The sequence below is a fragment of the Aplidium turbinatum genome, chromosome 3 (assembly GCF_918807975.1).
Source record: "Aplidium turbinatum chromosome 3, kaAplTurb1.1, whole genome shotgun sequence".
In the NCBI taxonomy this organism is placed as follows: Eukaryota; Metazoa; Chordata; class Ascidiacea; order Aplousobranchia; family Polyclinidae; genus Aplidium; species Aplidium turbinatum.
Window position 1 is genome coordinate 34,500,457 of NC_137474.1, and position 23,929 is coordinate 34,524,385.

General features: G+C 36.6%; 2 protein-coding genes across 2 annotated transcripts; one reads left to right on the forward strand and one right to left on the reverse strand.

The window, feature by feature from the left end:
• Window positions 1-9,210: 9,210 nt before the first annotated feature.
• On the forward strand, window positions 9,211-10,774 carry LOC145767542 (carbohydrate sulfotransferase 1-like). The gene is made up of 4 exons (XM_082579384.1): window positions 9,211-9,326; window positions 9,636-9,717; window positions 9,932-10,044; window positions 10,272-10,774. Exons 1-4 carry the CDS (start codon window positions 9,215-9,217, stop codon window positions 10,505-10,507), a joined length of 543 nt encoding a protein of 180 aa, XP_082435510.1. The 5' UTR covers window positions 9,211-9,214; the 3' UTR covers window positions 10,508-10,774.
• A 1,447-nt stretch (window positions 10,775-12,221) lies between these two features.
• On the reverse strand, window positions 12,222-20,252 carry LOC145767320 (uncharacterized). The gene is made up of 11 exons (XM_082579116.1): window positions 20,117-20,252; window positions 19,708-19,801; window positions 18,982-19,129; window positions 18,597-18,793; window positions 17,906-18,046; window positions 16,418-16,565; window positions 16,019-16,232; window positions 15,777-15,873; window positions 14,937-15,143; window positions 14,554-14,692; window positions 12,222-13,118 (listed from the first exon to the last, which is right to left on the reverse strand). Exons 1-11 carry the CDS (start codon window positions 20,191-20,193, stop codon window positions 12,862-12,864), a joined length of 1,719 nt encoding a protein of 572 aa, XP_082435242.1. The 5' UTR covers window positions 20,194-20,252; the 3' UTR covers window positions 12,222-12,861.
• Window positions 20,253-23,929: the final 3,677 nt, after the last annotated feature.

The following is a 23,929-nucleotide window of genomic DNA, read 5'->3' on the forward strand; positions in this document are numbered from 1 at the left end:
GGATTGGTCAGATGATTAACTTGATTATGTTTTAACTAGACGTTATGTTTGAGCCTTGGTAGAAAGCTTGGCTTGTACCCAGAGATGGGCAAGATCACCAGTATTGGTGATCTTGAAGATCAAGATCAAGATCACCAAGAATAGGTGATCTTGAAGATCAAGATCAAGATCACCAAACTATGTGATCTTGAAGATCAAGATCAAGATCGTGATCTTGAAGATCAAGATCACTTTCAAGATCACTTTTTGTGTACTTGAAAAATAATGAAGTTTTTGATCAATGATATTGCAAAAAATAATTACTATAAGCAACCTGGGTAAAGGTATATAGTTGGTATTGCTAACTTTTACTTTTAACTACTCGATCGCTGGCCTAAGAATTGTAATAAGTTAGTGACTGTTGCTATTAGACCTATCAATTGTTGACGTAGTTTGCCTAGAATCGCAACGTCACACCCAAGGCCGAGGTTAATTATAGTAGTTCTGAAAAAGTCGCAAAATTTGCAATTAGTTTTATACTTTTTATTTATAATAAATAAATAAAAATAAACTTTGAACTGCATCATTTTTTACCAAATTTTAGTTTGGTTCATGTGGGAGTTTTTATTCGTGTTACTAAGGAATTTTAACTTTCACTGTATTATGTCAATGTTTATTGCACCATTTACCCATCTGGTAACCTTGATACTGTTGTCTGCTATCAAAAAAGTTCAGAGGTTTGCGGTCAGACAAACCGCTCCATACTCAGACCGTAAACAAGTCTTGGTCTGGTTGATTTGCTGCAATAAACCACTTTACATGACCAAAGTCGGCTAGAGTCCAAATTTTTTAACACCGCCATTCTAGACTTTTGAAACATCTAAAATTGGGTCAAAGAAGGAAAACATTTCTTTAAAATTCACACATGGAACTTGTGAACAAAGTTGAATCATTTTTTATTATACGTCAACATAAAGTACACGGAAGTTGACTTCTTTATTATGACCAACACAGAAAACTTTTTCAATTTTGAAATGGCAACACTGACCAGATTAGATGGAGACTTTAAAGGGGTATTAAAGGAAAAACCTGACTTGACGATTTTCCACGTTCTTTGTGTTTAACATGCTACCATAAAACGATTTTCAATAAAATTTTGCCCCATTGCGGTCTGACCACCATTGTGCGCGTGCTTTTGTCAGAGCTTTCAAAACGAGATTGGCCTGAGCAACGAAGCGTGCGACTGTAAAGAACGTCATAAAGTCTACGTCATAAAGTCTAGCAATCAACCGATCACGCAATAATTGTTACTGCGGGCGATTTGACTGTAGGCTATGTATGTATTTACATCAAAACAGCACATTTTAACATCAAAACAGCAGACAGTTTGCTCAAAACATCAGATTGGTAACGTGGCTTTTGTTATTGCTGGACTTTATGACGTATTCTTGAGCTGTGTTTGCACGTTTTGGTCATTTTGAAAAAAATGAAAATAAATGAAACACTGGACTTTGGGCCTTGCCAGCGCCATTGAAAACAAATTTTTTTGGGTAATTGTTTTTGAAATGTATTCTTGAATGTTCAGTTTACTCATTTTAATGCTTAATTCCGGTTTGAAATTTTCCTTTAGTATGCCTTTAAATCGTCTTTTGTTGGATACATATCATATTAACAGTGACTTAATGTTAGTAGTTGCCACTAACTACTTTGTACAGTACGAGTTCTAAAAAATGACTCTATCTAGTAAGTAAACTTCAATTTTAAAGTGATCTTGATCTTATTGTTCTTCAAGATCAAGATCACTCAAAAAAAAGTGATCTTAGATCAAGATCAAGATCACCAAAAAAAAAGTGATCTTGAAGATCAAGATCAAGATCACGATCTTGATCTTCAAGATCACTTGTGATCTTCAAGATCAAGATCACGCCCATCTCTGCTTGTACCAGATACACATAACACTCAGTAACGTTAACGGATTTAACACTAAACACACAAAAAAAACATGAAAAAACTACTATAAATCCAACGTTTTGGACACCAGTGTCATCTTCAGAAATAATTATAAGCTACATCTAAGAGAAATAAAAAAATGAATTTAAAAATGTACAATAAGCGACACCTCTCAACAGCACCACCAACAACTGACACATGAATTCAATGCAGGATACACAAATTGGCGAGGGACCGATCACATGATATGTAGGCCTACAACACAAAATAATAGTTTTATTGCAGCCTGATACTATTATTGCGCAGAGATGTCCAATTCTGCAGTAAAATGTTGTGTGGTGTGCAATACGCCTAAACAAACATCACACTTTTTGCCTAAGACAAAGGGGGCCCAGAGTGAGAGGGGGCCCGGAATGACTCTTCGTACCCCTAGTTTGTTTGTTTATTTTGCTTTTTTATATCTTTATCCTGCATTGCGGGAAAGCGGACTTGAGCGCTATGCATCGGTGTAGGCCTACGCCTTCCGACGTACACCTGACCCACGCTGCAGCCGACGGCAATGTCTGTTTCCGGTTGTCTATTACTCGAAATCGATGACTGGGTAGAGGCAATTATCGTAAAGTTTCTTGCCCAGAGAAACAACAGCAAGTGCGGGTGGCTGGAGTCGAACATGCAGACTTTCGACTGCGAGCCCAACGCCCTAACCACTCGGCCATTGTTGCCGACTGAAAATTTCTCTCAGAGGCCCTGTTGAAGGGGCGGCAAAATCTGAATCCGCCCCGGGCGTCCCATTCCCTAGCTACGCCACTGAGTCGAACCAGCGCCGCGTGATCTTGAGCCGGGCGCTTGGGGCGGGCTTAGCCTGCAATAGCCTACAATTATACGCCATAAATGATATCAGGATACTAACTTCCACAAATGAGGTAACTGTCAGACACCAAGGTTATAACCTACCGTACTATCAAAAAAGCATTTAAATGTATGGAAAAACTGACGTTAGTTACAACGCTGATGTTATTGCTAAAAATAAGATAAAATAAAGACATAAGTCAAAAATGAGGACATTTTTTAGAAAAAATATAGACAGTAGGTATAGTAGTCTAATATTTTCAAAGATGTAGGCCTTTTTCTTACAAAAGCTACAGTATATATGTATGTCCGCAGAGTAGGCCTATGGTAATTGCCTACAAGCTACAACAGTACCTCCTTGGTCCCAAAACTTACCCGGCAAAGCCTACTACTTGGATTAACAACAAAAACTTAACTTGTTGCAGTTTCAAGTGCAGTATATTGGTTGTCAAAAGTTGTATGTTAAAAATATTAAAAATTTTGGTTTTGCATTGAACTACAGTACTGTGAATTGTAGTTAACTGTTTAGGTTTATGTGGAATTAAAATAATATTTCAATAATTAGAAAATGAATTTTTAAAGAAGTCTTGCTCTTTTTGATTGCAGTTTTTGCAGACCATAACAATTTACGTCACATGTGTAAAGTGCTTACTTGAAGTCTATGTCTTCAACATAATTAAATTCATGATGAAGGCGAGTGGGATAGTTTTGACTATTAAATTTAATTATTTACAACTTTTCAAAAGTTAAAAGAGCACCAGCCGTTTGGTTTTGCAGCTTAACCTGCTCATAAATTATTCCACTTCAAACAAACTTTTTATCATTAGATGTTTGCTTTTAAACGTTCTTCTAACGTTAATGGACAAAAAAAAAACAATTTAATGAAATTAATATTCTGTATTTCTCATTTTTTGTTTGCTGTTAATGCCAGCATTATTACAAAAGATAATACAAAGAAAAAAGTCCACGTGATAGTTATCTCTTCGGACATAGAAAAGGTATTAAGGTGCCGAGCAGAAATTAAAAATATTATTTTAAAGTGGACGTTAAAATCAGTAGGTGCATACTGCGTAGAACAAGGAAAACTAGATGAAATTTCAATTTGATAAAGTTTTGAAATATTGTCCGCATTGGATGCCTGAAGTACATTTGAGAAACTATAAAAGTTAGCGTTTCTGAAGGAAATTAGTAAACAAAAGCCATAGAGCAGCAGCTGTCAAGCATACTAGAACATTCTATATACTCTGTTTTAAAGAGAGTTAAACTGGAAAGCAACTATGTTAAAAAAGCTGACTAGAGCAGGATCACAAAAGCTCCTCCGATACAATTCATCCCTTTCCAAGTTCTTTGCTTTTTTCCTTATCTTCAACATTGTTATTATTTTGTTCTTCTACTTTCCGTTAGAAGGAAGAGAGAAAGAGTGTGAAATCCCTTTTCAGAAAGGTAATGCTGTGCAATGAATACTATGCATAAGTGTAGGACTTTTTTGACTCAAGTGTAAGCTAACATTCCGTTTTCAAACATGCTGTCATCGTCTATTCTCTATTGAGTTACAGATTATTGTGTATTAAAAGTAGGTTACTTTTCCATACCGGTAGATAAGATTAAAAAATGTAGGCTATATAGTATTGTAGGCCTACATCGCCTATAATTAAATTTGTTTAACTTTGAGAATTTGTTAGTATGAGCTAAAGTATCATTTTGTCTGAAAATTGAACGAGGCTGTTTACCTGGCATTCAGTTGAATAACATGATGCGTTCTACTGGTGCAAATTAAGCTAAACTATCACAAGATGTATAAATTGACAATCTGCTTTTTTCTGACGTTTCGTCTATCAGACACGACTGACTTCTTCATAGGATTAGGCCAGGTAGTGACTATCTTGCCATGCTAGACAGGTAGGCACTACCAGGTCTAGTAGGCTACTGGACAATTTATTATGGATTTTATTTTTTTTGGACAATTTTACAGCAAATTTCAGATTTTTTTTTGATAACTGAGAGCACTACAATAAATGTAATGGTGGTTCAAAGCAAAGAAGCTGCAATTTTTCAATATCGGTATTCAACATCACGTAATAGTGCCGGATTGTGACGTCATAATGGCGCAAGTCAGTACTACAATGTCAGCAGTTAAGTTGAGCCTTTGTGACGTCCATTATGACGTCACAATGTGGCGCTGTTGAATAACGATTGTGTAGAATGGCAGCCTCTTTGCTTTGGGCCACCATTACAATTATTTCTGAGCTCTCAGTTATCGGCAGGCCCTCATCGGCCTGCGAATGCGGCGCGGAGGAACAAACTGCTGACCATGTAGTTCTCGAATGTCCCATCTACAAGGCACCAAATGGAACCATAGGCGTAGCCAGGGGGGGGCGAACGGGGCCATGGCCCCCCCCAAATTTTCAAAGTTTGGATTCCGAAGTTGAACCCTTTGTTGAAAATATAATATAATTTGTATAAATTTATATTGTTTTCCAAGACATCTGGCTATTAACACCCCCCAGGACTTGTTTTAGACACACAGAAAGACACCAATAAATTTTGCAAATCGTAAATCGCGCAAATCTGTGCAAGCAATTTCAGAATCGCTTACTCTGTAGGGTTTTTGTGTAGCTGAGTTTTTTGTGTTCTATAATTTTAGCCGCAGTTTTTGCCCGTTTGTGTGTAGATAAGAGCTACAGCTACCTTTAATAAGTTAATAGCTGTTTATCTGCTAATAAGTTTCATACTAATATTACCCTGAAAGTGTTTCCAGAAAGCGTTATAATCCATTATTTAAGTGTAATTTTGCAAAAATTTTCCGGGGGAGCATGCCCCCGGACCCCCCTAGAATACGCGTGCCTTCGGCACGCTCTAACCCCCACCAGCTTTATTGCTTCCCTTGCTTAACCCACCAGGATGCGCCACTGCACATCAGGTGGCGATGTCTTAAATCAAACATTTTGTCGTTCTCTTCAATTCATCAAATATTTGGCCCCCCCCAAAAAAAATTTCTGGCTACGCCACTGAATGGAACGCATGGTATAGCAACGCTGGACGAAGCTACACTCACCTGGCTCTCTACCACCTGCCCTGAAATTTGATCTAGTCTCAAACGAAAGAAGAAGTTATCGGAAAAAACAAAAAAATTGAGATTTGCTGTAAAATTGTCCAAAAAAAAAATCCATAATAAATTGTCCAATACTGTAGCTCCCCGAAGAAGTCAGTCGTGTCTAGTTGACGAAACGTCGAGAAAAAAGCATATTGTCACTTTATACATCTTGTGACCAGTATAACGCATCATGTTATTTTACATTTAGTCTATTAATATTTCAGGTGCCTACTGAAAAAGTGTTATGAATTTCTTGTAACTTGGTTTATGTTGAAAGCCGTATTTTGAACAAAAATCAGTTTCTGCGTAGACTTAGCGGTAGGTTAATAGGCCTTCATTCAAAACTTTAACAACTGTAATATTGTAAAAAGTCAGAATGATGACGTTGTGAGGAAACTTTTAAATCACTACAAAAACGATTAAAACTGATTTGTTAAGACAAAAATGAAATCCACTGTCGCATAGACAAAAATCATTGGGCATGAGCATTAAGAGCTCTGCTTTTTAAAGCTCAACAAATCGCTATGCTTGCAGCAACACTCAAATTGTTTTAGAATAGCTTGATTTTTTAATCGGCCACTCATAAAAGCAATTATTTCAGTGCACCATGGTCTATTTTTACAATATATGCCTGTTGGTTATTTTGGTTTCTGTCCACAGACAAACTGAAGGACCTTACGCACTATGTGGCGAAACGTATCAAAACGAAACCAACCGCAGTAATTATATTCACTGAAATGCGATCAGGATCGAGTTTTATTGGAGAGTTCTTCAACCAGCACCAGGAAGTGACGTACTTATTTGAACCTCTTCACTCGTTTGGAAAAACTTGTGATGTTATGACAGAAGAAAAGGTAGAATCTTTGGGAAATGGTTGTTTCTTGTGGTAAACTGATGAAATAGAGTAGGCTAACTATAGCCTACTAACAAGATAAGGATAATTTGAAGTAAACGTTGATGGTAAATAGTAACAAAATAACAGACAAAGATCGTTTTGAAGTCTGTTCAACACGTGACTATGTTTATGCGATGTAAAATGGCGACTTCAGGGTTAGTATATAGGCCATGTACGTATGTGTGTGTGTACAACAACCTTTTATAAATTCATAAGTTTTGAACAACACTGTTTCAGATACAAATATTGAAAAATCTTGTCTCGTGCAATTTTTTCAACTTTTCTAATATTCATCAAAAAGTTTTAAAGGAAACGAAAGAATTGGATAATAAAGCTCGTTGTTCGACAAAAGGAATTTGCTTTCAAAGCAGGTAATTGTCTTAACACGGTTTTGAAAGACTTTTTAAGAACAGTTTTGTAACACTGTTTGAGGAGAAATGGGTGAAACTCAATCGCTTGCGAAGTGGGGTGGGTCGTTTCCAGTGTTGTACGTTGACGCCGTCAATTTGACGGCGTCATTTGACGGCGTCAACTTTTTGTTGACGCTGAGGCTAGCGCCGTCATTTTATTTTTCAGTTGACGGAAGTGATAGCGCCGTCAACTATTTTGCCGATTTTAAGCGTCAAGCGCTATGCGTCATTTTTTGTTTTCATGGAAAATCTCGTTTCACAATAAGAGTTTCACAATGTGTTCTGGCCAGCGCGACTCATCCGAATTACCGGCTTTCGCGTTGGTTGGAATGGCTCCCTGGAATACACGCGGAAGAAGTTCGCCAAATGGTGATCACCCATGTATTGAGAACGAGGGATCAGAAACAGAAAGCGAAAAATCCATGAATGGCATCGCGGACGTTGAAGATACTTTATTTCAAGAGCTCTATGCCCCTGAAAAGAGCGATGTTGGTGCATTGCACCACGTTAAAAGATTTATAGCCTACATGCTAAACTATCACAACACGCTTGGAACAGTGATATCTTTCCGAGTAAACGTTTTTAACTTGTTTTTAAAATACAACACACCAATACCAACCAGCGCTGTTGTGGAACGCATGTTTTCACTTAGAAAGGACATTATGCGTCCCAAACGCAGCAGATTATCAGACAAACGTTTTGAAATGCTTGTTTTTCTGCAAGGAAATAACTAATAGGCTAAGCAGCTAATTACAATACAGTCTCAAAACATAATACCTGCTCTTTATTTGTAGCTATTGTTAGCCTAAACTTGGTTGAAATATTTCTGTTTTATGAGACGCTGGCAAAAAATAGCGCTAGAAATTAGCGCTGACGCTGACGCCGTCAATTTTTTAAGAGCTTACGCAGTACTTTACGCCGTAAAGTTTTTAGGCAATTCGCGCTGACGCTGACGCCGTCAATTTATTTCAATGACGCGTACAACACTGGTCGTTTCAATAGTAACATTTTCCAATGGTGCCTCGCCGACTCACCATTTTGTGCATGTGGCTCAGAGTTTCAGACTGCATACCACATTCTCTACCAATGTCCTAAACCGACCCAAGGATAGACATGTAGACCTAACAATGTTCGATGAACACACAATCTATTGGCTGCTGCCTCTGGATATAACAACGTGACCTGCGGCGGCCTCAAACGCAAGAAAAAGAAGAGTGTTATTTTTTGTAAGATATCAAATACTCTATCAAAATGTACTTGGGAAGTAGCCGAAATATAGCCAAACTAAAATGTATTCAGCACCTAATCAGCTCGAATATATATTGATTCAACCTTGAACCCAAACTAGAACCAAAATGCTCCATTTGACTTGTAACTCTGCTTTTGTAATTCAGCAAAATCAAACTGCTCAATGTTCTCACTCAGGAGTGCCTTTATACGACGCAATCCTGCATTATGTTCACAGTCTTCCGATTGCGAGAGGCAGTTTTATCCTAGCGAGTTGTCAAAAGCGTGTGAGCATACCTTGATGCCTGTTATCAAGACAATAAGGATTTGCCAAATCACAGAACTAATGGAGGTCCTTCAAACGACAGAGGCTTACATCAAAATTATACACGTGGTAATGGAAATTCATGCAGGTTTTTCTTTTATCACTATCACCTGTTTCATAAAAATATCAAGTAGATATTCGTATTTGCTATATTCCTAACCGTGTAACAATGGTCATTATTTGAAAATATGATTCTATTTTCTCTTGTAATATTTTCATTCGAGTCTCGGGTGGAAAGTCTGCTTTTTACTAAACCAATTCAAAGCCGATTATAAAAAGTTACGCGTGACGTCTCTGCTATATTTAAATACCAACTGGTGTTTTCCCTTGACTAAGATAACCGTTTTTCAGATTTTTACCGTAACTTTTCGAACCGGATTGATTTAAGTTATTATTTCATTCACTCCAAGGTAAGAGACCCTAGAGCTACAATTTTGTCTCGAAAACAACTATACGAGATCCATGAACTTCCTGGAACTTACAACATGAGCTTGGAAGTTGAAGAACTATGTAAGAGACACCGAAACACTATCAAAGAGATTTTACCCATGATTTGGTCAAAGAAAGCAGTTTTATACCGTACAAAAGCCTATGAAGGTGTGAAACTAAACGATTAAGGTTTTTTTAATTCATGGATAAGCTTGCATATTGGTTTTCCTGAAACTACAAGTGTTTAGTACAAAATTTTAATTTGAATACCTTAAAACCACAAAAAAATTGCGTATATCAATCACAAGATGCGTATTTAACTAATTGATGATTTAAAAATACATGTGCAGTATAAACTACTCAAATTCAAAATTTATGTCAAAATTTTATTATCAAAAAAATTGCAATAAACCAAAAAAGCAAATATATTCTGTACAAAACTTTTAAGTGATGTAGCATATTTTCATTTTGATTTAGATTTAAAAAAGAAGAAGTTACAGAAAAAGGATAGGAAGACTGTTCGTTTGGAAAACAAAAAGCTTTTCGACTTACTTACAAGGTAAATGTATTGGTTTAACTCAACTAAGATTAGCCTACTGTAAGTTCTTGGTGTGAAAATACCTTTTACATCGATTGAATTTGAGAGATTTGAAATTTTTGTTTCAAATCCCTTTGTTGTTTTATGCACACAATGTGAATTTTTGAATAATAATTAAAACGAAGTTATTGGAATGTCAGACAATTTTTAGCAGTGAATTTTATATATTTTGCAGGCTTAATGTTTCGAATCAACAATCAAACCGAATAAGGCCAAGGACGGATAATGAAAAAGAAAATTGGTTGAACGGCAAATATTTACTTGTTCGTTACGAAGATGTGTATGTCAGTAAGTTATTGCTTCGATTTTATAACTTACAGCGTACGTTGGAGGTGGCACAAGTTTTGAAAAAAGTAACCTTGCAGGGTCAAAATTTGGCTTAAATGATCAATTAGTGTACAATTAAGTAACACAAATTGATTAGTCTACGATTTTAATCCATACATGGTCTTGGTAATCTTGGTAGTGTAGCTACTATTTTAATTAATGAACACAACTTAGTAATATGGATGCAGATCCTAAAGGTTCGATGAGAGATATGTATGAGTTTGCTGGGCTTAATCCTTCGTGGTCAACCGACGCTTGGCTTAGCGGTAACACAAGGATGGACTATGCCGATTCGTCACCATTTTCCACTGAAAGAGACAACAAGTTTCAACCAGCAAAATGGAAGAAAAAGCTGAAGCCGAATGTAATATTGGAAATAACACACCACTGTGCAGATGTTTTGTATCATTATGGATATTTGTGACAAACACTTCCGCGTTATAATTTTATACTTTTTGAAATTAAAAATGTACAAATTTGTCAAACCAATTTTGTTGGTTCTGATGAATTTATCAAACCGTTTACAAACTTTAAAAGAATCGAATATTGTAGTACCGGTATAGCAAGCAATGTGTCGTAGGCAATTTGTCTCTTGCCAAACGTCTGAAAAGTATTTGTGTTAATTTCATGGTCATTACAGAAATTTTGGATTTGTAAGTTAAATAAAAAATAAATAAAAAAATGTATTTTTTGGCACATCTTGCTTTTAGCTGCTCTGATTTGTATAATTAAAGCAAAACAAAAACCGCTTAATGCTTTAGCATAAAGATAACCAAATGGAGCAAGTTCATGAAAGTTTTATAGAAAAGCGGAGAAGAAATCTCAGTAGTCCTATCGACAGAGCTATACATTCTCAGTTGAATTCGTATCGTATACAAACGATCCAGCAAAAATAAATTATTTATGAAAATGAAGCAAACTTAACCAGACTGAGACAGATGAGAAGTGATAATTTTTTTGCTTTTTTTTTTGAGGAATTTTTAAATAAATTTTTACAGATACGGTACCAATCAGTGGCGTAGCCAAGGGAGGGGGTTGGGGGTTACAACCCCCCTTTGGAACGCGTGTGACGTCACGGTATTGAGAATGATGCTTTCAGTCTCTTTATGCTTGAAAATGATGCTTTCAGTCTAAAAAAAAATTGCCTATTTTTAAACAAAACTGCATTAAAAGAGAGAGTTTTGCCAATACCAAACATCTCAGCCAGGAATTAGCAACAAGAAAACATAGAGACTTAGCTTTATTTCCGAAAAATGCCGAAGAAAACATGATCTTATCCTTTTGCTATGCCACCGGACAGCACCATTTTAACAGGAATAATCATACCCACATTTTTGTAAAAATGCTCTCAGAATGCACCAAATTCAAAGTAATTTTTCAAAATTTTTTGTCGGAGGCCCCCCAGACCCCCCGCCGCTGGGTTGTCAACCCCCCCCTCTTTCAAAATTCCTGGCTACGCTACTGATACCAATTCAATCTATGAGTCTTTTTGTTTTGCAAACGTAAGTTTAGTTGTTCATTTGCAGAGGCAAGAATTTCTGCAGCCCTAATTGACAACGCTTGTGATGCACTGGAATCGACTCTGGCTTGCTTTACCTAAAATAATGCCATACCAAGTAAAAAATCAGTCAGTATAAGTATACGTAACTAACTCGTACATTCAGATAGGCTTGCTTTGTATTACGGTATAGCCCATAGCGGACCCAGGGGAGCGCTTGGTCACGTGCTCCTAATCCCCAAAAAAGAATCGAAAAAAACATGTACTTTTTCCACTTTTGTAATATTTTCTCCCTCTCTCAATTTCGTTTCATTAACTTAATTGGCGGCATTGTTCTCATGTGTTGTCAGCAGTGAAGTTATTGAGTAGCCTACAAATTGTTATGTAACCTTTATAAACTAAGAAAATAATACAATTTTTCAAAGTAAATTCATTGCTCATTTAACTATAGTTAACAATTCAATTATCCTAGTTCAATGCTAATGAAAGCAAGGGGGTGAAATGTACCTTGTTCACGATATAGAAAGGTGGGAAACCTTAAAGAGGACTATCGAAAATGTACTGAAAGACTACACAACAGTTTACAAACTTTTTCAACAAATAAACCATTGAAACGATTTCAAAAAACACACAAAAAGTTTACATTGTCTTTATTTCGTTTACAATTATGCTTCGTCAAAACTCCATAGTGCTGCATCAACTTTTTTCTAAATCTGCTACTGGATATCAGGTGTGACATAGTTAGCTTAGCGGTTTAGCGCCCGATTTTGTACACACAAAAAATCTCAAGAATAAGTAGAGCTGGTTCGCCTCTCGGGACTGTGTCTCGGGGTGTGCGCTTATGCAACGCATTTCAGGGCTACTCTCCATTTAGCGGCACAGCATAGAGGATAGAATAATTCACAGACAAAACTTGCCAGGAAATTGCCAGGAATAACCTATCAAACCCTTTGTTAGTCCGAGGATCAAGATCTCAAAGCATATAGCCTGTAGGCCTGCGTGCAATGTAGCAAATTAGGTAAATTCCAGCTTACTTATAGCTCTTAAAGAAAAATGCAAACAAGTTTTATTATGTTAATTAAAATAACAATAAGCCTATACCTACTCCAGCGCATCAGTGAAATTGGACTTGGAATTGACTATACGTTTTGCAATTCAAATGCTCTGGGGCATCGAATAGTTTTAACAGACTTATTTCCGAAAAAATAAACAGGACGTTTCAGTTTCCAAATCTTTGCCAACTTTGCCACTTTCGAAACCACTTTGCCTTTTTTATACTTTTATATTCCTTGAGCCATTGGGGGTAAATACAAGGCATGGTCTACTTTCTGAGGCCCCCAATATGGAGGGGCACAAGGCTGGTTGAATATTTGCGCGTGGGATCCTAAGTTTCTTGCCCTTTGAACGGACCCAAGGGAAGGAGTAACTCGTCTTCGGTTGTGCAACGGGTATTGCACTTTAAAACCGAGGTCTGGCTGTTTCTCTCTCGCCAAGTTGGAGACTTCTTGCAATTTGTAAACGCTGACCGGCTCCCGACCTGATACAAAAAATCACACTGTTGATCTTTGATTCGTAAAATAAACAGTGATAGTTTTTGCAGAAACTAGTGCCCCCATAAACATTGGTCGTGGAAAACACATGAAATTCTGAGGAAACTCGTGTAATACACGTATCTTTCTCGTGTTTTTACGAGCCAATGTTTATAGGGGCAGAATGATGTTGTAGTTCATTCGATTATAAAATCGTAATAACTTTTTTTCTGCTTGGAGTTAGTGAGGTGGTAAGAAGCTGATGATGTTACAAGTATAGGCTACTGTATGTCAGTGCGGAGGTTGGCAACCACCAGGTAGTGGCCCGGTGCCGCCGTGCCGGTCCGTCATGAATTTGTTTGCAACAAAAATTGCAATTTTATTTGATCAACCGGGCTGTGCTGAAATATTAATTTCATTTTTAAGAATCTGTAAACGTATGTTGCAAAAAATATTCAAACAAAAAAACAAGAACTTCATGAAGTTTTTTTCAAAAACAGCAAAACAAGAGCAAACAAGACTAAATTATGAAGTAGGGTGGACATAACGAACACACTGCGGGTGTCATTGACTATCATAATTTCTAAGTGGAAGCAGCTTATTGATGCAAAACAAGCCTATGCATCAAACAAAAATGTGTTAATGATGGCGGTCCGGAAAATAATGCTTGCCTCAAACCGGTTCGTAGTGAGAAAAAGGTTGTCTACCTCTGTATCAGTGGATGCATGTCTTATATGACATTAAAATAATTAAAAACAAATGGCCAAAAAAACAAAGCAGTAGGGCTATAACCAGGCTGTTGTGTGAGGGGGCAGACATATACATTAAAAAGAGAGCAACATAACTAAGAAGATATAAGCAGAAATGAACGGCATTCTTTTTAGTAACACCAACTTGACTGTTACAGAAAGAAGAAAAAAACTCAGTGGGAGTTTTGTCCTCCAGTCCTGTACTAGTTGCGATCAGGTCTATAGCTAAATATAATAGGACATGTTAGACCTACTAATACTATTGGTATCTGATTGAACGTGTGCACGTTTTGTACAAGTTTTATGTTTATGATGTTTGTACCTGATTGACTTGATTTGATCTTTATCCTCGGACTGGGAAAGCTTTTTTGAAAGCTTAATTCATGCAGTTTTGCATACTTTTAGAGGCTTTGAATCACTGACGCAAGTCCGGTCACCGAGATTGACAGAGTGAAGTTTTTCGATTGTTGAAGTGTTGTTGCCGAGGAATCATTCCCTCCACTAGCTGCCGCTGAATGGAGAGTATAGTTCTAAAATGCGTTGTTCAAGCGCACACCTCGAGAGCCGAACCAGCGCTGCTTGATCTTGAATCGATCGCGTAATCACTGAGCTGACGTGGCGGATTGTAGTGCAGGTCGACAATGGAAGCTACTATTTGTAGATAGACTATTTTTTTGAAACCAGCTAAACTTACCTATATAAGTTGAGTCTCCCAGTCTTGTTCTTGTTTCGTCTTTGATGATTTTGTGACGTTTTTCGAATCTATCCACCAGACTATGAAGATTGTTATCCCTTACATCTTTGACGTCCTTACGTATTTTCCATCTCGCATCCTGACGTAAAGAAGAAAATAAAGTCTGTTTAGAAGTCTTGCAACAACTTCCACATTTTCGGAGAACAGTTTCTTTATAGTTAAGCAGTACAAGTCACTGAAAGTATTCAAAGACTAACCACTGTGCAAGTCTTTTTATTTTGTTGAAAACTTCTAATTTTATGAACTTAAATTGTTGGAGACGCAATAGAATTTCGAACTAATTTTTTGCCACATAATTGATTACCAGATACATTTAAAATTACCGTCAGCAATTGCCTCTCTGGTTGGTATTTCACTTCATGATCTTTGTAATCAAGTTCCGGTATCGCTTGTTCCACGTTCCTCATATATGCCCTTCCTCTTGCTTTGCGAAATCGTTCCATTTCGTTTGGAGTTCTTAGATTCTTCTTAGAGGCGTAAAATCTAGGATCGGGTCCTTTTTTCGTAAATAAGTCAGCAGGAGGCAATGGCTGTAAAGTTCAAAATAATCAATCAATCATCGGTGTCATCTTTTCTGTGAAGAATAGCGACGAAAGTTTGCCGTAGTTTTCTACCATTAGCTTGTCATGTAACAATGATTTAAAAGCAACATAAATTAATGTTTAAACAACAAGTGGTATTAATACTACAAAAAGTGCTCAATGCCAAGCAAAAAGCCAAGCAGAGTGAATTACATCAAATATAGTTATTATTCCCTACACCTCTACAGCCTGTTTCACCCTAAAAGGGGGATCATCAGAAAGTCCTTATTCAAATAGAATCCTATTATATTATTATATTATATTTGAATAAGGACCTTCTGATGATCCCCTTTTAGGGTGAAACAGGCTGTAGAGGTGTAGATGTAGAGAATAGTAACTATATTTGATGTAAATTAATTGCGTCGTTTTTAGTTTTGCAGATGTAGGCTAATGTTTGCTGTCACTTCTATATTAAAACATCAAAGATCATACATACCAAAGGCAAGACGTTTAGTCACCTGTTTGATCAAAAAGCAGAACCTCATGTTCAATTTTTATAAAACAATAGACATTTGTAGAAAATACTTCGACAATGTAGTTTTTGTTACAAGTTTATTTCATGTGAATTGCCATCTAGGTTACCTTTTTTAATTTAGACTTATGTCTTCGTCTTTTTTCACTCATTACTTGCCGCGGTTTTGGGCTGGTTGGAGATGGAGGTTGTAATTCATCCAGAATTCTGAACAACAATAATTCTTTTATCAAAATGGTGAATAAAAAATCCGTGACTGTTCACAGTCACGCTATCATTCTTCTAAATGCGTTTGACTTCACATTGAGGTTGGGGACTTAAGTGTTCATTTTTATGTTATGAAAATACTTACTCTTCTTCTTGTATAGTTTCCAGAGTCTCGTTCAAATGTCTTCCTGTCTCCAAAAGAAAATCATCTCCGACAGAAGAAACACAACTACTGGCTGAAGTCATGGGTCTGTTTTGAAACTCTGGTCCACCGAACACTTGAGAGTTCCTTGTGCTACTGCGGCCACTTGCTGTTGATGTTCGGCTTATTGATTTGGCAACAGTTTTTCCGAACTTATCTGAAAACGTATGCGTAGCTAATTTTCTTGAAAACAGGAGTAAAGAAAAATTTTCAATCAATGGCAAAATTTTGAAAAACTTACAAAAAAACTATTTTTTTTTACAGGCGTCAGGTCGTCAAGATAAGGCCAAGAAAATGCTGAACTTGTTTAAATCTTCAAAAAAGAATTGTCAACTACTTTACCTTTTCTTTCAACTTTTGGGGGAGAAATAACAGAAGTGGGCATGGGAGTACTCGTTGAACTTCCAATTTTGTTATTTGCTGCCCCTTCTTCAACCGTAGAGGGTCGCTGAGGGCATTTCTTCTCACCAAATTTGCTGGCTATGTTTTCCTAATCAAAAAGAATAAATACAGAAAAGACAGCGACAGCTTATCTTCTTTCAAAGAACAACCGTTGAAAGCACTTTGCTGTATTTTTATTTCTTATTAAAGACAGCCCATGGTTGGTCAGGTGTTACCCAAATTACCAAAACTGCCTTTTACAACTTTACACATTTCATCTAGTTAAGATGGCTTGCATGGCACTTGACAGTTGCTTTTTATGTAGAGGCACTTGCATACCAGCAGATACAAAAGCATGCACATGACAATTAGATGAAATGGATTCAAAAAGAAAAGCGAAAAGCAGTACGGTATGTTTGTAAAGATATGAGGACAAGGCGTAGGCTATATTTAGGCTACTGCCTCAGAAAAATATTAAGAACGACTTTAGAGAAAAGATTTCAACACAAGCAGACCTGAAGAATTAGAACCCACTTTTATTTACTATTCTAATTGAATTTGAATGAATTTCCACTCCGTTAGCTCAGCGGTTAAACCCCTCACTCAAGATCAAGCGGTGCTGGTTCGGTTCATTTTAAATTTATTCCCGTCTACACGAGGTCATGGTTTCCGTATGATTTTTGGTCATAAATCATGATGCTAATTAACAGTAGGCTTACTGGCTTAGTAAATATATTTCTAACTATACAATTAAACAATAAATACTATTAATACTACAAAAAGTACTCAATGCCAAGCAGGGCGAATTACATAAAAGCCAGGTACTATTGATTGATTGAATCTTTATCTCCGGACTGGGAAAGTTTCTTTGAGAACTTAATCCTAACAGTTTCGCATACTTGCAGAGGCTTTGAACTACTGGCACAGGCCAGGTCACCGAAATTGACAGACTAAAGTTTCCGATTACAGAAGTGTTGTTGCCGGGGAATTATTCCATCCATTAGGTGCCGCTGAATAAAGAGCACTCCTTTACGTGCGTTGCTCAAGCGCACACCCCTAGAGTGGAACCAGCACCGCTTGATCTTGAAACTTCTTTGTCACGAAGTCACGCACTAACCAACAGAACTTTCTGCAACTGTAAATGTAGGAATGTAGGCCTGTAAGTTAGTTGGGCTACACCAAATGGTTGGTTGGTTGCAGCAACTATTCTCTGAAACCCTTTACAGGCTGTTTCACACTAATTGGGATTATCAGAAAGTTCTTATTTAAATAGAAATTTTTAATAGGCTACTATTTAAACAAAAAACCTTCTAGTCACTGCATTTGATATAATTATAGGCCTACAATTATAGTTGCAGAAATTGTCTCTTTCAACTATTTTCTTGTAGCCTACAAATTTCGTAGAAAACCAACTTTTAGTCAATGAACATATCCGCTTCATAAACTTACTTGTTCTCTTTCCATTGGAGCACCGTAAGGTTTTGTTTTTCGTTTCGGATCTGGCTTGTCAGGGTTTAAAACATTGTAACTCGAATCCGGAGGCCTTTTCCATTCGCTACCACTTCGTGCTTTTAACAGCGATCTATAAAACTGCTTCGAAGTTGAGTAAAAAGTAGTTGACAGTTTACTTTACAGTCTTTCATGTAGCCTACCGTACTACAAGATGTCTATGTTGAGTTGTATAGTAACGTTGAAATTAAAAACGAGTTTAGCCAAACGTAAATAGCCATAGAAAACCTACTAAAAGCACACAGGCTTTAATGATAAATACGCAGTCGAGTTTATAAACCAATGCAAGGAAAACCCTAAGGTGTTGCTATATTTTAAACTGATTGTCTTGCTTTGTATCATGCATGTTATAACGTCCGCGTTTTGTCGCTTCTACTCTTTTCTAGACCTCGGCTATGTTTGGCGTAGCCTATATTGCTTTTCGTTGTGATGGTCATAAATAAAAGCAAACTGAAACTAAAAATACTTGTTTAATTTGACCAATGTGAATCTCAAGGGTGGATCCAGCAAGTTGGTCGACATTAATCTGGCATTGCAAATACATTGTGAATGAAGTTACTTTTCTGTGTTTTGGAGGAGAGGGCGATCGCCTCAACCGCCTCTTTTGAAAACAACATTGACCAATCATTACCTCTTCGTTTACTCTGTCGTTTTTTGTTGGTCTTTGCTTTTTTTCGGCACTTTGGGCTCTGGCTACTCCGGAAGGATGAGTGCTGATTTTTGTAGAACGAATATTATTTCCAGCGCTCTTTACAATGTTCCTGTCAAGTTGCTGGAAGTCTTGTGATGAAGACTTTCTGGCTGTTTTGGAATCTTGTTGCTTGTCATCTGTTTTAGAGAAACGATCAAAAAAATCTATCATTTAAAACATAATTATTAGTCTTTTTAAGCCTACTGTGTGAAAGTACATTGTCTGAAAAATAGTCAAGAAAGAAAGTGTTGATAAGCGACTTAATAATTTAGCTTTTAATAGATTCTTTATTCTTTGCCATGACAACTTGTAACTTGTAACCTACTATTTCGAGATTTTTGTGGTGCTTGAATGTAAGCTGTGTATTGGGGATCTTTTGAGTCATCGTTTGAATTTAATGCCAAAAAGTTCTCTGCCGGCGGGTGGCGATAATCGGAAAAATAACTTGTATCAAACATCTTCGGCGGTTGTATCTGCAAAAAGTTAATAGTATAAAAGGAACCTTTTCATCTTTAAACTACAAAGTTTTACAAATTCAACCTTCAGTAAGCTATTATCTTTTGCATTAAGTCTGTAACAGAGGAGACAAAGTTTATTTGCTTTATCTACTCAATCGCAAATTTAACTTTGAAAACTTTAAAACTTGAGTTTAATATTTCAATACTAAAGGTGAGCCTTTTTAAGAGGCCGACACTACGTTTCTTTTATAAGTTAGGCAAAAAGAAAGAACTAGCCTACGTTAGACAAAAGAATTCTTAAAAAAGAAAACAAAAAACAGTAGTCCTATTAGTTGTTGCAGAAAAATATAGCCTAGCGTTTTTATTGCATTGGATAGATAACCCCATAAATAAAGAAAAGATTTTTGAACTTGAGCTCTTTCTTGAGCTCATAAAGCTGTTGCGCTCATGCATTTATTGGCTCACTTTTTAGTGCGATACAGTCGTATTAAATAGCTAAGTAGCTATAAGTCGTGCGTCAGTAATAAGTTACAAAGTATAAGGTCTTAGTCGAAAGTGCAGATTACTTTAATCGATTAGTTTTATTTTCTCACATTGAATAACTTGAAGTTTTTAGGGTCCACTATTTCCACTGTGACGTCGTGATGGGGGTAAAAATCCGGATAAGAATGTTTGGTATTGCGTTTTCTGAAAATTGTACTTTTATTACTAATCAAGTTTTGATGCGTCAATGTTTAGAAAATGTAAACATCAGCTGAAAATTTTTGGAGAAAGAATTCTACAATCAGGAAACATTGAACACCTGTTTTCAAAGTGTTTGAAAGAGTAAAGGAAGATACTTAAATCACAATCTATGGTATCAGTTGTGTTTCATATTTCTGAACGATATATTACAATTGAGCTTTATTTTGCATAAATGTAACAAGTGGTTTTCAAAATTTTGGTTTAAAAACATGAAACCAAAGTAGCGTCAAGATTAAAATGACGTTTCATTGCACTCACCTTCCACCTTTTTCAGGTATAGGGGTTGGAGCGACATAATTGTACTGTCCAACTGCTTCTTTTTTTAATTTCGACATGCTTCAGTAATCTCAAGAATCTCATAGAAGTGATAGAATTTATGATGTTATCATTACCGTTATCAAAAAAGGAAGCATAATGTTATAAGGCTAATAATAACATATCGGTTAACAGGTTAACAGTTTCTTCTATTTTACCTGTCTTTCTCGCTGCTTTTTAGTTTGTTTAAGATTTTACGTAAGCTGCTATTAAATTTCATTCGATTAATTTGCAATTTCTAAGCTACGTTGAATGTGTGTTTTTTTCTCAAAACTTCAACCCGTTTGTTTGTTGTTGCTAGGTTCATCTCTATGATCGGCTGCATACCCGAGTAGTCAAAGCTCCGGAACGCACTCGAAAGGGCGCAGGTTCGACACCGCTTAAGAGCATGCGGCTGTGTCTTCGGCAGGACACTTAAAGGCATGCTTGAAAGTTAACAAGAAGATTGGTTTCTTTGCCTTCCCGTCCACTTAACTATATCTTCAACTACCGGGTGTAACCTGGATATAACAAAAAAATCTCTATGATTGTTTTCTTTAGTGCGTCGTGCTTTTGTATTTCGACAATGAAAAGTTGTTGTGCAGGCCTATTTATTTCAATGAATTTATGGGATATTAACTGGCAGCATTTGAATGTTATAACGACAGAAACTCTTTATCCTGGCTCGGCGGTCTGGTCAAAAGGCTTGAAAAAAATGACGACCTTAGTTGTGAATGTGAGTCCTCAGTTTGACGCTTTCCGAAAGCACACAGCTGTGTCTTGGGCTGGAAAAGCACTTAATTAAATGTAGTAGGCTATTAATCGGATTATGAATCGGATAGTTGAAAACCTGCCTTGTCCGACTAACATATCCAATATTTGGCGATCGAGATGGCAGACATCAGATATAGGCCTAGCTAGCTTGCAGTTAGATAAGAAATTTTTCAATTTTTTCCGTTGGCAAGCGTTCCAATAAAAATTGGTTTAAAATGTTGAGATGAATCTGGTCTAGAGCTTTGACTTCAAAATAAAATTAAATAATGAACAAACAGGGCCGTGTGAGCACCATCTTATTCCCCCATTCGAAATCCACTAATGGACCCCTATGTTTTGTGATGGCTCTTAAAAATAGGGCAAGAAAGTGTTAGGTTATGGCCGCAAACTCTTTCAATATAAGGAAAAACTTTACTTTCATCATTTCAGCAAAGAGTCAACAACCCTACGATTTTTTAGAAAAAAGTAGTAAATATGCGGACAATGCAGTAGCGGATCTAGAGAAAAGTTGAAGAAGGACCAGGGTTTTAACAAAGCAAAATTTATAAGACAAATGGGCGATGCAAAATGTAAGGTCCAAAAAAGTAAAAGTAGAAAGGGGGATGTGGGGCTTGCCCCGGGAAGATTTTGAAAAATATGATAGGCTATTGTTTTGCTCACTTTTTAGGCATTTTTAGAGCAATAATGTTTTTTTTTATGAAGATGCACGATTTGCATGTAGCCGTAAGTTGCTTTCTAGGCTATGTAACCAAAATCATTAAATTGAAATTACATGTGGGTAGAAGATTTAGTTTAAATTTAAATTAGTTTTCGATTTAAAAAAATCTTTCACGACCACAGAAGGATTTCAATAATTTAATACTTGAAAATTGTATAGCCTAGTAGGCTATGATGCAGTCTTTCAGCAGGCTAAAACTGCAAAATCTATCTGAGATGTCTTGACCTTCGCTTCATCTATAATATTTTTATCGCTCATTTCACTTTATAACCTATATCTCCATTAACATTGATATTTATCAATTTAATTGTTAATTAACTATACGGTACGTTATTTGAGTGAGCACAGTTTACTTCGAAATGTTACATTATTTTACTAATTTTTTTGTGGGACACAGTAACAGAAAACTTTTTTCTCCCTTAATCCACTTACGAAACTATGCATACACATTGCCCTACAACTCTGATTAGGTGACTAAAATATGGTCGAACGAGCAAAGCGAGCGAGAAAATTTTGCAGAATTGGAAAAAAAATCCATATCAAATGTTACCGTACTTTTGAAAGTACAAGTCGAAAAACGCTGCACGAGCTAAATATGCGTGGGCCCCTAGATCGAGGTGGACCCCAGCCTAGGGTTTGAGAAGCAGTAAATACGGTCTTGCATGATTTAAGCTATTGATTATATCGAGTTTCTGTAGCAGCTTATATCCTTTTTATATAGTCATAAAACATTATACAGACTAAAATGAGTGGGCCCCTGAACAGTCGTGACCCCCCTCGGCCGGGGAGCAGGTCAACAAAGTCCTGTGAACAATTATTGTTTAATGTAAACCCAAATATTGATGAAAAGTTAAAATATGCTGTAGCTTCTTATATAGGCTACAATAGTTTAAACTTTAAAGTAGGCCTACAGCTACGATATTAAGGGAATAGGCTACAAGTTACATCTCTTTTGTGGAAATCTCTAACAAAAAACATAAAATTTATTATCACTGCATGTTACATACGGCTTACTTTTAAATATTAAATTTAATCAATTTTGAGTTTTTTGAAACGCCGATATATTTTATAGTAACCTCCCTTCACACCAATTCTCCCTAAAACTAAACTTTTTTCACTTTCGTTCCTGTCTTTCTGCATTGAATTAATGTGCGTGTGCCACCGCACATAAACATGTGTAGATCACTACACAAACATGATAGAAAAACAGAAAGATTATTTTGAAAACCCAGCAAAATTATTTATACAACAATATAATAGAACAAGCCTCTTGACAAAGGCTCGTGCTTATATCTTAGCAACAAGTTTCTGCCACAGCGATATCCGATACAAGTTTATTGTTGTACGTCATAGAAGGTCGAGAGGCGGTCGATTAAATGCCCTTTGATTTCAATTTGTTTGTTATTACAATGAAGGTTGGTAAAAGTGGCATTTAAGTTGCTATTCCTATTCATTAATCATTTTGAAATGTGGTAATTAAAATATTTCTTTTATACCTATACAATTAGCCTAAACATTGTCTAACTTTGCGTGGTGACGTAGTTGTTAGTTATGTCGCTCTCGATGATGGATCGTGAATTCATTCACGTGTTGATCATCCTCCCTTCTTTTTTCGAGCAGTGGGGGGAAGGTTATGGGCTATAGATTATAGTATTATCTTGATTATCTTAATAAAAACCGCCTCTTCATTTTCCTTTAAACGTTTTTCCTTTACCACTCCAAGGATGAAAGGGCTTTGCTTTTTACAACCTTTAAGCAGCGGTTGTGACACGGGCTAGATGTTTGAGCAGGTGTCGAGCAGCCATTGGATTGTTTGGTCATCCAGTTCACGTACACCATTTGGCGCATGATAGATAGCACAGTTGCAAATAGTGTGGTTGGCGGTTTTTTCCTCCTTGCTGCACTCACAGCTCGCGGATGGTGCCATTTTCCATGTAGCCTATGCAGTGGCCTACGCAGGATTTTCTCAAGAAGGACATTGAAAATTTTTTTTGAATCGAAACGAAAACGAATTGAAAAAACGCACATTTGCTAATAATAACCAGTGAGTCATATTGTGTAAGATTAGCCTGCATTACTCAGCTTGCACTGACATTTTTTTCAGTTTCCAGCGATTAGTTTCCTCATTTCGATATAGCCTATTTTGTATTGAAAACAAAAAATTGTGATACAACACTTTTGACGTCGTAGGCTATATGATGTTTTACGTAGACGACGTAGTTAGCTTACTCAACCTAACGAACCACGCGTACTGATGGTACGTTCAGCGGCGTAGGCCTATGCAC